The sequence below is a fragment of the Macaca fascicularis genome, chromosome 3 (assembly GCF_037993035.2).
Source record: "Macaca fascicularis isolate 582-1 chromosome 3, T2T-MFA8v1.1".
Taxonomy (NCBI): Eukaryota; Metazoa; Chordata; class Mammalia; order Primates; family Cercopithecidae; genus Macaca; species Macaca fascicularis.
The window spans coordinates 145,036,978-145,053,857 of record NC_088377.1 but is presented as its reverse complement, the minus strand read 5'-3'; the positions used below and the strand labels follow the sequence as shown (position 1 = coordinate 145,053,857).

Sequence of the window (16,880 nt, the reverse complement as noted above, 5' to 3'; positions counted from 1 at the left end):
ATTGTGGTGCATGCCTATAATCCCAGCTACTCAGGAGGCTGAGGCAGGAGAATTGCTTGAACCCGGGAGGCGGAGGCTGCACTGAGCTGAGATGGCACCACTGCGTTCCAGCCCAGGCAACAGAGCAAGACTCCATCTCAAAAAAAAAAAAAAAAAAAAAAAAATGTAATAATGAACGTTCTTTTCAGAAAAGAAGTAGGAATGTACATGCTTTTGTGTTACACTTCTCCATGCACTTATTCAAACATACTGGAACACATTTTCTTTTCCACAGCATCTTCATTAAAATTCTCATCTTCTTCAAAGGTCCCAAGCCACTCGTTTCCGCTGGCATCAACCAGCTCCCTTTGACAAGCAGCAGACGTGGGCAATAGATAATGTCTATATCGGGGATGGCTGCATAGACATGTGTAGTGGCCATGGGAGATGCATCCAGGGAAACTGCTTGTAAGTCGATTTTTTTTCTTCCTTCTGTTGAAAGCTCCTGATTCACATTCCATCTAGGAGATTTTTCTGTAACTGGTTTTTGAATCACTCCCATGCTTCCTTAAGTTATACATTTTTTTCTGAAATATGATCTTGAGCTAACAGTGAAGTTGATGGATACTGTATCTTCATTCTTGCTTAGAGATTAGGAACTGAACAATAGCTATCTTGTCAGGAGATGGATGAATTATAATTAACTATATTTTATTTCCTTCTGTGTTTCTGCAATACACTTGAGCCTTGAAAATAACATTAGAAAAGGTTCAGGAGTTCAGTAAATTCTGGCCAAAACTAATACATCATAAGTATTTTTCTCACTTAGGTCTGAATATATGTAAGGATATGCATTTGTTGTTGTTTGTTTATATTGCCGTGTTGTTTGCCTAAGAAAGTATGTAGATGTCTGGTCAATTTACCAGAGGTACTTGATGGACAGGCCTATTATATTACTCTTAGAGAACCTCAGCATATTTGGAATAATTTAAATGAAGGGGGGTGTGTGTGTGTGTGTATGTAAAGCATAGAGACCCATGGTGTGTGGGCCTCTATACTGTATTTTCGAGATTATCCTGTTTAATGGGGAAGTATGAATGAAGATGCTTTCCCCATACACCTGGGAAGTCTATTTTTGGCTAATGATTTTAGCCTATACCCAGGACAACCCTTGAGACCCCTGAGCCTCCTAGTCCTATATTCATGTTCCCTTCCACCCTAAACAGGGAAGTCAGTCTTTTGATAAGAAGCAACAGTTATTGTCCAAAGTATCTTCTGCTGTTAGAACCATAGCCCCTTGGATTCCTAAGTGGCTCAAAGCCTCTGTTAAAAAGACCAATTTCGTAAATTATTCGGACCTACCAGTTTACTTTGGCAGCTCCCATTGTTTATCAGCCATTCAGAGCTCTGTGATATAAGAGATGGGCCTTTAGTAGACTCTTCGAAGTTGCTTCTTCCTCTTCACCTGTAACGTTGAATCACTACCTTAGGAAATGTTAGAGTTAGTTAATTCATAGATTATTTGTAACCTAAAGCACAGTTAAGGAGAGCAGGTGAATTCTGGCAAGCTCTCTGAAAATCAGTAACTTTTCATCATCTTGGACTAGGAAAAGAGTAGTCTTCACTAATTTGAGAACAAGCTTGCAGGGGCTTTGTCTGATGTTGACTTTTCCTCTCTCCTGCTCTGCACCCAGCTGTGATGAACAGTGGGGTGGCCTGTACTGTGATGACCCTGAGACCTCTCTTCCAACCCAACTCAAAGACAATTTCAATCGAGCTCCATCCAACCAGAACTGGCTGACTGTGAATGGAGGGAAATTGAGTACAGTGTGTGGAGCCGTGGCGTCAGGAATGGCTCTCCATTTCAGTGGGGTGAGTGTTTGGCTGCTGGTTATTCATTTCTGCTCCTCTTAAGTTCCTTCCAAATAGCTGACTCTCTTCTGAAGTTTAATGGGTAAACCAAGATGCAGAGTTAGTTACCCTAAATGTACAACCCTGATCTGAACTTGCAACTTTATACAAATCTTTATACTGTAAAGATAACTTTATACTATACTTTATACTAAGTAATCAGAAAATAAATATAGTATAACTTTATGCTATGCTTTATACTAAAGAATCAGAAAATACTAATCATTCCCAGGATTTTTCTACCACAAATCAGTTGAGACAATTTAATTATTCAGGGTAGTGTCAGCACAGGGCATATTTAAGTACACATTATAAAAGAATGTGAGTGAATGTTTGTCTTGGAAAAGAGCACTTGTGCAATCTTCCATCTGCATGGAGCCCTTTTAATTGACAACTCTTGAGCTTGCAACAGATTTTGCATTTAAGGAGCCAAAAATCTGGAAAATGAGCTGCAATGGTTCCTGAATTTATTAACAACAATGAATCATTTGTATAGATTATCCAGGAAAGAATAATTATTAGACATTACTAGACATCTGTAGGTGTAGCATATTTTCTTGTGAGTGACAGCAGCAAGGTTCGAAACTTTCTTTGAGAAATGTTATAGTCACTCTACTTTTCTGCCAAAGGCGACTCTGTTTAAAATACAATTTCTTTTATACCATGATTAGATAGACAAATTAGTGTTGTAAAATAACAAATTTACTGCCAGCTTTTTACTTCCTTAGCATGCCCTACCTTAGAGTTTACAGTTGTGCCAATGAAGTGCATTATTTATATTCAACATTTTAGCTCGAGTAACAAGATGACATATAGCATATAGGCTTTTTATAATCATCACCACTGACAAAGAATGCAGTGTTCAGGATACTTTTTCTCACTTAGAACTAAAAGTAGTTTTTCACATATGTTCAACTAAAACAAATCCATATATCAACATTAATAAATTAATACAGATGCCATTAAATTATGTTAAAGTGTAAATGTAAAACATTACAATAATTAGAGATTATCTCTATAATTATAAAATTTCCAGATGTGGCTATTTTTAAATTTCATATTAAAATAGTCATCTACTTACAGGCACAGTGGCTCACGCCTATAATCCCAGAACTTTGGGAGGCCGAGGTGGGCAGATCACCTGAGGTCAGGAGTTCAAGACCAGCCTGGCCAACACTGTGAAACCCCAGCTCCATTAAAAATACAAAAATCAGCCGGGTATGGTAGCACACATCTGTGGTCCCAGTTACTTGGGAGGCTGAGGCAAGAGAATCACTTGAACCCAGGAGATGGAGGTTGCAGTGAGCCAAGATTGCACCACTGCACTCCAGCCAGACTCTGTCTCAAAAAATTAAATAACAATAATAATAAAATAGTCATCTCAACGTGCTATTTTCTTAGTGGTTGATTCATTTGTAAAAATCTAATAAATGTCTGAAAATAACTGGAGAGAGTTTAATAAAAATAAAGGACAGTTATCTTAGTTCCAGCTCTCATCTTGCTTATGAAAAATAAAAAACAGCCAAGACAACTTGGAAATGTATCCTGGACTGCAGTACTCAACCTTGGCCCAAATAAACTTTCATATTAAAAAAAGGAAAAATAAAAAGAGAAAATCATCTTGGAATACGTTGTTCTCTGTAAATAAGTCTTGAATGCCGAAATTTCAAAGTTCAGCAAACATGTGCTAGGTACCTACTGTGTACTAGGCAAAATACTAAGAGCCCACATAGTAAGAAACAGGGTCAGAAAATCAGTGCTACAATACTGTGTGGCTTGTATTACAAAATAAATATTAAAAGAAAGGAAATACCAGCACTTTGGGAGGCCGAGGAAGGTAGATCATTTGAGCCCAGGAGTTCAAGACCAGCCTGGACAACATGACGAAACCCTGTCTCTACAAAAAATTAGCTAGACATGGAGGCATGCACCTGTAGTCCCAGCCACTTGGGAGGCTGAGGTGGGAGGATCGCTTGAACCCAGGAGGTCAAGGCTGCAGTGAGCTGTGATGGTGCCACTGCACTCCAGCCTAGATGACAAAGCAAGACCCTGTCTCAAAAAAAAAAAAAAAAACCATAGAAAATCTATAACCTGCAACTGAGATTCCTTATCACTGTTTTTTTTGTTTTTTGTTTCATTTTACTTCTTTTTCTTAGGGTTGTAGTCGATTATTAGTCACTGTGGATCTAAACCTCACTAATGCTGAGTTCATCCAGTTTTACTTCATGTATGGGTGCCTGATTACACCAAACAACCGTAACCAAGGTGTTCTCTTGGAATATTCTGTCAATGGAGGCATTACCTGGAACCTGCTCATGGAGATTTTCTATGACCAGTACAGTAAGCCCGGGTTTGTATTTGATTTGATATCTAATAACGAGTACGTTGAGCAAAGATTGCTACCAGCAATCAATCACAGGAGACTGAGGGGGACCTCAGACTTATGCCTCAGTAGAGGATGCCTCTGAGACTGAAATGAAGAAGCGTTTCTGAGCTGGATAAATAGCTGGTTTGGGTTTTTAAGAACAACTAGTTTTCACATCCCAGAATAAGACGAAATATTCTACCACAATGCCAATGGTGAATAAACCCAGTGCAAAAACCCACAGAAATTAACTAGTATATTATAATTAATTTCAGCAATGCTTTGGGAAAATGGAAACAGAAAAATAAATAAATATTTATATAGTGTTCACTCCGTTTTTAGAGAATTTTGGACTGGAAAGCAAAGAAACACAATAAAATGTAAATATCCTTAAGAAGCCTAGAGATTATTTTTAAACTCCTTATTTAAAAACCTTGAATAAACACAACGTATGGGTCATTTAAAAAAAATTATTGAAGGGCCAAATGCAATGAATATGACCAATTAGAAATGTCAAAGAGTTGTTAAGAAGGAAAATAGCATATTCAGTAAAGTAGGAGGAGGACGAGGGTAAGAAAAGAGAAGAGAGAAAGAATGAGAAAGAGACAGAGAAAGGCAGGGTCCAAGGGGAGGCCGAAGAGAAGAGGAAATAAATAGAACCCAGACAGGAAACACATGCTGGGCATGGTGTCTCACACCTGTAATCCCAGCACTTTGGGAAGCCAAGGCAGGAGGATCACTTGAAGCCAGGGGTTCAAGACCAGCCTGGGCAGCAAAGCAAGACACCTTTCCCCCCAAAAAAAAAAAAAAATTACCTGGGTGTGGTGGCATGTGCCTATAGTCCCAGCCACTCAGGAGGCTGAGGCAGGAGGATTGCTTGAGCCTAGGAGTTTGAGGCTGCAGTAAGCTATGATTGTGGCACTACACTCTAGCCTGGGTGACAGAGTAAGACCCCATCTTTTAAAAAAAAAAAAAGAAAGAAAGAAACATAGATAATCCTTTAATGCATGGCAAGCCAGATATGGGCTAAAATTTGAGTAAAATAAAAAGAATCTTATAAATGATAATTTAAATTCAATATATCAGTTAAGAATAGGTTCAGCTATCAATGGCAGGAAACACAAAATAACAATTTTTTCTCTCTCTCCTATGTAAATTACATCCCCCCCAAAAAAAAACTACTCCAGGACTGCTATAGTGGCTCCACAAGCACCAGTGACCCAGGTTCCTCCTGTCTTATTGTTCTGCCCCACTCAGCATGTGACTTTCATCTCATGGTCCAAAAGGGCCACTAGCTCCCCAACTTTACAGTCTATAGGAAAGAGGTTGAGGCGAGAAGGGTGTGCTCTCTCTTCAAGGACATTTCCTAACAGCTGCACATACTTCCTTTTATATTCCATTAGCTATAGAATTTAGCCACATAGCCACCCCCAGATGCAAGGAAGGCTGGACATGCTGTCTTTATTCTGGGCAACCAGTCACCTGGATAAAAAGGCAGGCTCCTATTAGGAAGGAAGAAAGGGAGAATGGCCATTGAGGAAATACCAGTAGTTTTTGCCACAAGCAAAAACTTTTAAATCTTCCACTTGCATTAAAGTTGGATGCCAATAAAGGAATCCAACTAGAAGCCAAGTGGTACAGAGTACCCTGTGCTCAACTATTAGTAGGAGATAACAGACAAGCAAAGTAAACTGCTTTCTTCATCGTGATGGAGGAATTTATAAAAACCTCAAGTATGAGTTCCTGAACACTTAAGCAGCATAACATACAAGGAGAAGAGAGTTATGTTTCTGTAGGGTAAAAGCATAACTGTCTAATCTACTTTAGTTCTCTGAAGGGGAAACAAATTGAGGTAGGAACAGTGGTCATAATTTATTTAGACTTTCAAGTAGCCTTAGGTAAATTTCCATTCCAGAGATTTTTTAAATGTGGTCAAAGATTTATCAGAGAAAATAAAAACTAATTTAGAAATAGGAAAGAAAAACTAGAGGTAAAAGATAACTGCTCTGGGTGAAGAAGCGTGATTGTGTATCCCCTCCAGAAACTGACAGATTTTGGATAGTACGTAATTAAACATGCCAAACCAATAGAGGTAAATTTTAGGAACATCTCATAAGATAAGCATACCAAAAAAGAAAAAAAAAGGTGCAGGGAGGACAAATGAGCTTCAAAATTGACAAAAATGAGGAAATAGACTTTGGAAAAGACTCTGCCTAAAGGGTGATGTCTCCCGGCTGCCAGTACCCGCACAGGTGAGGGTCTAAGTTTCATACTTTCTAGTCTACACTGTTCTTCCTTAAGACTAAGATCCATTAGGCTATCATGGCCCAAAGGGTGCATAGAATGATGGCATAATAGAAAAAAGTATTTAAAATTCAAGTTGTAGAAATCCAACTAAAAGCATCCTACCTGTGAATGAATCTTGGTTGGCCTCCATCTGGAATACTACCTACTGTTCTGGTCACTGTACCTCAAGGAAGACAGAAAACAAAAAGGAAGGAAAAATAAAATCAACAAGGATATATTGTATAAACAAAACTAATGTAATGAAACCTCTTTAATGTGAAAGGCAAGAATTAAAACAACTGTCACTGCAGCCCTCAGTTTAAAGAGCTTCATGGGATGAACTTGGACTGGTTGCCTTGCCTTGGAACTTTGCAAACACTAAGAGGCATCCCTTGAGGTTAAAGGGAGGTAGATTAGTATAGATTTAAAAAAAATAAGATGATACTGGCTGGGCACGGTAGCTCATTCCTGTAATCCCAGCACTTTGGGAGGCCGAGGTGGGTGGATCACCTGAGGTCAGGAGTTAGAAACCAGCCTGGTCAACATGGTGAAACCCCGTCTCTACTAAAAATACAAAAATTAGCCAGGCGTGGTGGCATGCGCGCCTGTAACTCCAGCTACTCGGGAGGCTGAGGCAGGAGAATTGCTTAAACCCAGGAAGCAGAGGTTGCAGTGAGCCAAGATTGCACCATTGTACTCCAGCCTGGGCAGCAGAGTGAGATCTCTGTCTCAGGGAAAAAAAAAAAATACTTTGTGAGGAGGATGGTAAATCTAAGGACGTTATCTTCCCTGACAGATTTTATGAGTTATGAATATAAATACAAAAGGTTGATATGTTCCTGGGTTTTCATATATAATTGTGATTAAGGGGCATTTTAGACCTCATTTCTAGCTAATTCAGTTTCCTGTTGGAGCATGGAGCCACATTTTTCCATGTCTGTCCCTGGTGAGTGAGACAGGGATAGATAGCATGCTGGGCTTGCTAGCCCATGGTTCTCACATGACATTTTCTATGAATATATAGAATTTTAAATATTTTCAACAAAGCATATAAACAAAGTCAATGTCTGCACCATAGACAACTGATAATGGACCTGGTACCCTCAGGCTGACAGTCCAAATGTCCTCCCACAATCCAGTGTCCATACCCCAAGTCACTTGCCAGCACTCACGGAAACAGAGTAAAAACAAGATGCCAGGGAAGGAAGCAGAAGAAGCCAAACACTAGGTGACAGAAAAAAGTCAGCATTTTGGCTTATGTTTACCAAAGTGCATATACTCTAGGCCTACAGATACCAACCAGGTATGCAAAAAACTGTGCAGTCCCTCCAAAGCCTGCCCACAGACAGAACCAATTGGTAGTTCCAGGATACTTGAATCTGTTCACATTCTATTTCCCTCAATTTAGTGACTACTGAGACTTCATAAAATTAAGCCAGTTAATTGTGGTTTTTGAAAATTATTTTAGCTAATGTCCTTCCCTCACCTACCATGTGACATATAGTATCTTATGGCTGGTTGTAAATCTTTTACTCAAGATATTTGACAAGGGTTCTTTCCCACACCCTCCCCCATCATTTTCCTATAGATTTGTGAATATCCTTCTCCCTCCTGATGCTAAAGAGATTGCCACTCGCTTCCGCTGGTGGCAGCCAAGACATGATGGCCTGGATCAGAACGACTGGGCCATTGACAATGTCCTCATCTCAGGCTCTGCTGACCAAAGGACCGTTATGCTGGACACCTTCAGCAGCGCCCCAGTGCCCCAGCACGAGCGCTCCCCTGCAGACGCCGGCCCTGTCGGGAGGATTGCCTTTGACATGTTTATGGAAGACAAAACTTCAGGTAAATTATGCACAGCACTAAATAAAAAGCCCAGTGGAAATGCAGTGGTTTGGATTTGGGTCTTTTCAAAGGGGCGAAGTGTGGAACCTTTTCAAATGTTCCAGTGGTGCAGAAACACTGAAAAGGGTGTCATCCTTTTGTTCCTCTCAGCCTTCCTGGTTGGCATTTTAACTAAATCTTTTCTTTCATTCAAGCCAGCTAGTGTGTTTTTTAAATATAGCAATCTATAATTTTATTAACAGGATGATTTTCTTTTCTTAGAAAATTTTCAGTGTTTCCTGTTTTCTAGTTTGGGTAGAAAGCCAAAGATTTCTACCCAAATCTTCTACCCAACAAATGACATTTCCCAGTCATTTGTTTTAATATCTGAAGACAAGTATTTTGTTTTGCTACAGGGCAGACACATTTGCATTTCATGTCTTAGGTCATGTCCCAAGTCTTGCTTGTTACCATTCATTCCCCATAGGGGTTTTCAATGATACTGGTGAAGCAGGAAGGACCGCTTTGTATTCCTCTCTTTTTTTTTAAAGACAGTTTCATTATTTTGCCTAGGCTGGAGTGCAATGGCACAGTCCCAGCTCACTGCAACCTCTTCCTCCCAGGTGCAAGCAATTCTCCTGCCTCAGCCTCCAGACTAGCTGGGATTACAGGCATGCACCACCATGCCCAGCTAATTTTGTAATTTTAGTAGAGATGGGGTTTCACTATGTTGGCGAGGCTGGTCTCGAACTCCTAGCCTCAGGTGATCTGCCTATCTCGGCCTCCTAAAGTGCTGAGATTACAGGCATGAGCCACCACGCCCAGCCTATCCTCTCATTTTTAATGTTTTCATTTCATGACACTATTCTGGTCTTTATAAAAAGTGGTGTCTTGTATTAAGTATGTATCTTTGCCATGCCATGTATTTGGTTATACTACATGAAACATGGCATCTTCAGATAAAGCAGTGATATTCATTATATATCTCATACTAACATGTATCTAAACAGTAAAGATAGATATACTATTATGCCAGTATTGATTCAGACAGTGGAACTCTGTCACACCCAGCTCAGCCCCTAGCATCTTGCATGGAAAGGACAGTCATTTTTACAATAGTAAGACTGATAAGAATCTTCCGGAGGAACAGCATGTCCTGGAAAAAAAAAATCGAAACTTGAAGAATTTTAAAAATTTTAATTTCAGTTAATATTTTATTGTAAAAGTATACATGTTCAAAATGTGAAACTGAGAAAATACATAAAATCATAAGGATGAAAATAAAAATCACTCAGGGGATAACCATTGTCAATATTTTGGCATATATTCTTAGAGTACATTTACATAAACATATTTTTAACAAAATTATAGTCTTATATATGTCATAGCTTCTTTTTTTGTTTATAATTAAATCCTTATCATTTCCTCATATCCTTAGATATCTTTGAATATAAAATTTTAGTAGCTATATACTCAATAATACTGGATATTTAGGTTAATTTCACTAATTCATTTATTAGTATATTATGTGGCATAACATAACAGCAGATATTTACTTTGAAACACTCTTGTTTAAAAAAAAAAACAAAAACTTGTAAACAGAAAAAGCTTAAAATGTCCCTCACCACTACTAAGTGTCATATTCTCTTAAGAAGGTTACTGAAATTTGCTTACATAGATCTGGTTCAGAACTTTGCTTCATTACTCATTCATTTTTTTCCTGTATAATGGTTTACATAAGTGAGTTTACAATCAGAGAGAGAGAGGGGGAGAGAGAGAGAGAGGATCAACACATAAGATGTACTCTGCATTAATCAATTCATAGTCTTACTACTTAGGTTTTCTTTAGACTCTTCCAAATCTATTCCTTCAGTAGTATTTTGCGGAGTACATTTCCTCAAAGTGTTAACTGTTAATCAGGTTTAGGAGTCAAGACTTATTAAAAGAAATATTTATCCAGAATACTTGAATATCCATACCTAAATAATCAAATATTAAGAGCATTACCAAGGTAAATTTATAACAGTATTATCTTGGAATCCTAATTTCTTAAATAATCTCTTTAATAATATTTTATTTTAATTTTGTCCAAATTAAATATGGCTTCACATTTTAGGACTTAAAATTAGCCTTTATAACAAGTTTGTTATAAACTCATTTGTTATGAACTCATTTCTTAAACTCAAAAATCATTTGTTTATCTAATTAAATAGGGTGGTTGCCAGGATCTGGGGAAAGGGGAAATGAGGAATACTTTTTCAATAGCTATAAAGTTTCTGTCATGCAAAAGAAATAAGTTCTAGAGATCTGTTGTACGACATAGTGTCTATGGTTGACAGGATGATCTTGTGCACTGAAAATATGTTAAGAGGATATGTCTCTTGTGAGGTGTTCTAAACAGCAACCCCCCAACAACAACAAAAAAACACACACACACACACAAAAGAATACAAGGAAATTTTTGAAAGTGATGGATCGATTTGGTACCTTGCTTGTGGTGATAGTATCATAGGGTGTGCATATTTCCAAAGTCATCAAGATGTATATTTCATTTTTAAAAACAAATTTTTTAGAGATAGGGTCTCACTCTGCTTCCCAGGCTGGAGTGCAGTGACACAATCACAAATTACTGCAGCCCTAAACTCCTGGACTCAAGCAGCCTCCTGAGTAGTTGAGACTATGGGTGTGAACTGCCACATCAGCTAATTTTTTTTTTTCCAGCAGTCAGGATCTTGCTATGTTGCCCAGGCTGGCCTTAAGCAATCCTCCCACTTCAGCATTTCAAAGTGCTGGGATTACGGGCATGAGCCACCATACCCAGCCAAGATGTATATTTTAAATATGTGTAATTTTTGTGTATCAATTATATCTCGATAAAGCTATAAAAAAATTCGTTACAAGCTTTTTAGTTACCCAGATAATACTTTCAGAATTTGAATAGAAGTAATGAACCCTCTTCCCTATCCTGTTATTAAAATTATCTCTCCTTCTTTATATGCTACCTAAAAAGTGAAATATCTGTCAAAAAATTAGTTATTTCCTTTTGTTTTTCATTTACAATGCATACAATATGCTTTTTTTCATGTGCAGACTAATATCTATGGTTGTGTGTGTACTAATATCAGACAAAGGGCATATATCGCAATCCTCCTAGTATTTACATTCCTGAAACAATGTGTTTACATTAGTGTTTTGTCTATAGAGTATATACAACATGAGCAGTTTCTACTTAAAATAATTCTATGTATTGCTTAAAGTATTTTTGTCACAGATTTGTCATAAAAATTTGTTCTCTGTTTTAAGTGAATGAGCACTGGCTATTCCATGATGATTGCACAGTAGAGAGATTCTGTGAGTCCCCTGATGGTGTGATGCTCTGTGGCAGTCATGACGGACGGGAGGTATATGCAGTGACCCACGACCTGACTCCCACTGAAGGCTGGATTATGCAATTCAAGGTGAAATGTTATGATCTTGGCTATATAAACAACCATACATTAGCAATATAACAAATCAAAAATATCAGAGAAAAGATAATCTCATATTTCATTGACTTTATATTTTGAAAAGTAAAATTTACTATTAAAGTAATATACAACTCAACTACATATTGCTTAATGATTAAAAGTATTTTATTTCTGAAGTATTTCAAGTTGAAACTTTTTAAAATCTTTTTTATTATACTCTAAGCTCTGAAGTACATGTGCAGAACATGCAGGTTTGTTACATAGGTATACATGTGGCATGGTGGTTTGCTGCACATCAAACCGTCATCTACATTAGGTATTTCTCCTAATGCTATCCCTCCCCCACTTCCCGACAGGCACCAGTATGTGATGTTCCCCTCCCTGTATCCGAGTGTTTTTGTTGTTCAACTCCCACCTATGAGAACATGTGGTGTTTGGTTTTCTGTTCTTGTATTAGTTTGCTGAGAACGATGGTTTCCAGCTTCATCCATGTCCCTACAAAGGACATGAACTCATCTTTTTTATGGTTGCATAGTATTCCATGGTGTATATGTGGCCACATTTTCTTTATCCAGTCTGTCATTGATGGGCATTTGGGTTGGTTCCAAGTCTTTGCTATTGTGAAGAGTGCCTTAATAAACATACGTGTGCTGTGTCTTTATAGTAGAATGATTTCTAATCCTTTGGGTATATACCCAGTAATGGGATTGCTGGGTCAAATGGTATTTCTAGTTCTAGATCCTTGAGGAATCACCACACTGTCTTCCACAATGATTGCACTAATTTACACTCCCACCAACAGTGTAAAAGCATTCCCATTTCTCCACAGCCTCTCCAGCATCTGTTGTTTCCTGACTTTTTAATGATCGTCATTCTAACTGGCATGAGATGGTATCTCAATGTGGTTTTGATTTGCATCTCTCCGATGACCAGTGATGATGAGCATTTTGTCATATGTTTGTTGGCCACATAAATGTCTTCTTTTGAGAATTGTCTGTTCATATCCTTCGACCACTTTTTGAAGGGGTTGTTTTTTTCTTATAAATTTCTTTAAGGTCTTTGTAGATTCTGGATATTAGCCCTTTGTCAAATGGATAGATTGCAATTTCTCCCATTCTGTAGGTTGCCTGTTCACTCTGATAATAGTTTATTTTGCTGTGCAGAATCTCTTTAGTTTAACTAGATCCCATTTGTGAATTTTGGCTTTTGTTGCCATTGCTTTTGGTGTTTTAGTCATGAAGTCTTTGCCCATACTTATGTCCTGAATGGCATTGCCTAGGTTTTCTTCTAGGGTTATGATTTTAGGTCTCAACATTTAAGTCTTTAATCCATCTTAATTTTTGTATAAGGTGTAAGGAAGGGATCCAGATTCAGTTTTTTGCTTATGGCTAGCCAGTTTTCCCAACACCACTTATTAAATAGGGAATCCTTTCCCCATTGCTTTTGTCAGGTTTGTCAAAGATCAGATGGTTGTAGATGTGTGGTGTTATTTCTGAGGCCTCCATTCTGTTCCATTGGTCTATATATCTGTTTTGGTACCAGTACCGTGTTGTTTTTGTTACTGTTGCCTTATAGTATAGTTTGAAGTCAGGCAGCATGATGCCTCCAGTTTTGTTCTTTTTGCTTAGGATTGTCCTGGCTATGTGGGCTCTTTTTTGGTTCCATATGAAATTTAAAGTAGTTTTTTCCAGTTCTGTGAAGAAAGTCAATGGTAGCTTGATGGGGATAGCATTAAATCTATAAATTACTTTGGGTAGTATGGCCATTTTCACAATACTGGATCTTCCTAACCATCAGCATGGAATGTTTTTCCCTTTGTTTGCATCCTCTCTTATTTCGTTGAGCAGTGGTTTGTAGTTCTCCTTGAAGAGGTCCTTCACATCCCTTGTAAGTTGGATTCCTAGGTATTTGATTCTCTTTGTAGCAATTGTGAATGAGAATTCACTCATGAATTGGCTGTTTGTCTGTTATTGGTTTATAGGAATGTTTGTGATTTTTGTACATTGATTTTGTATCCTGAGACTTTGCTGAAGTTGCTTATCAGCTGAAGGAGATCTGGGGCTGAGACAATGGGGTTTTCTAAATATTCAATCATGTCATCTGCAAACAGAGACAATTTGACTTCCTCTTTTCCTAATTGAATACCCTTTATTTCTTTCTCTTGCTTGATTGCCCTGGCCAGAACGTCCAATACTGTGTTGAATAGGAGAGACAGGTGAGAGAGGGCATCCTTGACTTGTGCCTGTTTTCAAAGGGAATGCTTCCAGCTTTTGCCCATTCACTATGATATTGGCTGTAGGTTTGTCATAAATAGCTCGAGACACATTCCATCAATACCTAGTTACTGAGTTTTTAACATGAAGGGCTATTGAATTTTGTCGAAGGCCTTTTCTGCATCTATTGAGATAATCATGGGATTTTTGTCATTGTTTCTGTTTATGTGATGGATTACATTTATTGACTTGTGTATTGAACCAGCCTCGCATCCCAGGGATGAAGCCAACTTGATCTTGGTGGATACGCTTTTTGATGTGCTGTTGGATTTGGTTTGCCAGTATTTTATTGAGAATTTTCGCATCGATATTCATCAGGGATATTGGCCTGGAATTTTCTTTTTTTTGTGGTGTCTCTGCCAGGTGTTGGTAGCAGGATGATGCTGGCCTCATAAAATGAGTTAGGGCGGATTCCCTCTTTTTCTATTGTTTGGGATAGTTTCAGAAGGAATGGTACCAGCTCCTCTTTGTACCTCTGGTAGAATTTGGCTGTGAATCCATCTGGTCCTGGGCTTTTTTTGGTTGTAGGCTATTAATTATTGCCTCAATTTCAGAGCCTGCTATTGGTCTTTTCAGGGATTCAACTTCTTCCTGGTTTAGTCTTGGGAGAGTGTAAGTGTCCAGGAATTTATTCATTTCTTCTAGGTTTTCTAGTTTATTTGCATAGAGGTGTTGATAGTATTCTCTGATGGTAGTTTGTATTTCTGTGGGATCAGTGGTGATATCCCCTTTATCATTTTTTATCGCGTCTATTTGAGTCTTCTCTCTTTTCTTCTTTATTAGTCTCACTAGTGGTCTATTTTGTTGATCTTTTCAAAAAAACCAGCTCCTGGATTCATTCATTTTTTTGAAGGGCTTTTCGTGTCTCTAGCTCCTTCAGTTCCGCTCTGATCTTAGTTATTTCTTGTCTTCTGCTAGCTTTTGAATTTGTTTGTTCTTGCTTCTCTAGTTCTTTTACTTGTGATGTTAGGATGTTGATTTTCGATCCTTCCTGCTTTCTCTTGTGGGCATTTAGTGCTATAAATTTCCCTCTACACACTGCTTTAAATGTGTCCCAGAGATTCTGGTATGTTGTGTCTTTATTCTCATTGGTTTCAAAGAACATCTTTATTTCTGCCTTCATTTCGTTATTTACCCAGTAGTCATTCAGGAGCAGGTTGTTCAGTTTCCATGTAGTCGTGTGGTTTTGAGTGAGTTTCTTAATCTTGAGTTCTAATTTGATTGCACTGTGGTCTGAGAGACAATTTGTTATGATTTCTGTTCTTTTACATTTGCTGAGGAGTGCTTTACTTCAAACTATGTGGTGTGATGTGGTGCTGAGAAGAATGTACATTCTGTTGATTTGAGGTGGAGAGTTCTGTAGATGTCTATTAGGTCTGCTTGGTCCAGAGGTGAGTTCAAGTCCTAGATACCCTTGTTAATTTTCTGTCTCGCTGATTCTCGTTGATCTAATACTGACAGTGGGGTATTAAAATCTCCCACTATTAATGTGTGGAAGTCTAAGTCTCTTTGTAGGTCTCTAAGAAGTTGCTTTATTAATCTGGGTCCTCCTGTATTGGGTGCATATATATTTAGGATAGCTAGCTCTTCTTGTTGCATTGATCCCTTTACCATTATGTAATGCCGGTCTTTGTCTCTTTTGAACTTTGTTGGTTTAAAGTCTGTTTTATCAGAGACTAGGATTGCAACCCCTTCTTTTTTGTGCTTTCTGTTTGCTTGGTAAATATTCCTCCATCCCTTTATTTTGAGCCTATGGATGTCTTTGCACGTGAGATGGGTCTTGACTCTTCATCCAATTTGCCAGTCTATGTCTTTTAATTGGGGCATTTAGCCCATTTACATTTAAGGTTAATATTGTTATGTGTGAATTTGATCCTGTCATTATGATGCAAGATGGTTATTTTGCCCGTTAGTTGATGCAGTTTATCCATAGCATCAGTGGTCTTCACAATTTGGTATGTTTTTGCAGTGGCTGGTACTGGTTTTTCCTTTCCATGTAAGTCTTCCTTCAGGAGCTCTTGTAAGGCAGGCCTGGTGGTGACAAAATCTCTCAGCATTTGCTTGTCTGTTAAATATTTTATTTCTCCTTCGCTTATGAAGCTTAGTTTGGCTGGATGTGTAATTCTGAGTTGAAAATTCTTTTCTTTATGAATGTTGAATATTGGCCTCAACTCTCTTCTGGCTTGTAGAGTTTCTGCAGAGAGATCCGCTCTTAGTATGATGGGCTTCCCTCTGTGGATAACCTGACCTTTCTCTCTGTCTGCCCTTAACATTTTTTCCTTCATTTCAACCTTGGTGAATCTGACGATTATGTGTCTTGGGGTTGCTCTTCTTGAGGAATATCTTTGTGGTGTTCTCTGTATTTCCTGAATTTGAATGTTGGCCTGTCTTGCTAGGTTGGGGAAGTTCTCCTGGGTACTATCCTGAAGAGTGTTTTCCAACTTGGTTCCATTCTCCCCGTCACTTTCAGATAAACCGATCAAACATAGATTTGGTCTTTTCACATAGTCCCATATTTCCTGGAGGCTTTGTTCATTTCTTTTCACTCTTTTTTCTCTAATGTTGTCTTCTCGCTTTATTTCATTGATTTGATCTTCAGTCTCTGATATTCTTTTTTCCACTGGATCAATTTGGCTATTGATACTTGTGTATGCTTCACGAAGTTCTCGTGCTTTGTTTTTCAGTACCATCAGGTCATTTATGTTCTTCTCTAAACTGGTTATTCTAGTTAGCAATTCATCTAACCTTTTTTCAAGGTTTTTAGCTTCCTTGCAT

The 16,880-nt window shown here is 38.2% G+C and overlaps 1 protein-coding gene across 3 annotated transcripts in view; it reads left to right on the top strand.

Annotated features, from left to right (window-relative positions):
• Nucleotides 1-16,880, top strand: part of RELN (reelin) — a 510,762-nt gene that overhangs the window by 460,023 nt on the left and 33,859 nt on the right. For all 3 annotated transcript variants that reach the window (XM_005550435.4, XM_065542420.1, XM_045387530.2), the window contains exons 47-51: nucleotides 307-447; nucleotides 1,674-1,851; nucleotides 4,047-4,240; nucleotides 8,130-8,386; nucleotides 11,669-11,823. In XM_005550435.4, the coding sequence (XP_005550492.3) occupies nucleotides 307-447; nucleotides 1,674-1,851; nucleotides 4,047-4,240; nucleotides 8,130-8,386; nucleotides 11,669-11,823 (925 nt within the window). The remainder of the gene's footprint in view (nucleotides 1-306; nucleotides 448-1,673; nucleotides 1,852-4,046; nucleotides 4,241-8,129; nucleotides 8,387-11,668; nucleotides 11,824-16,880) is intronic.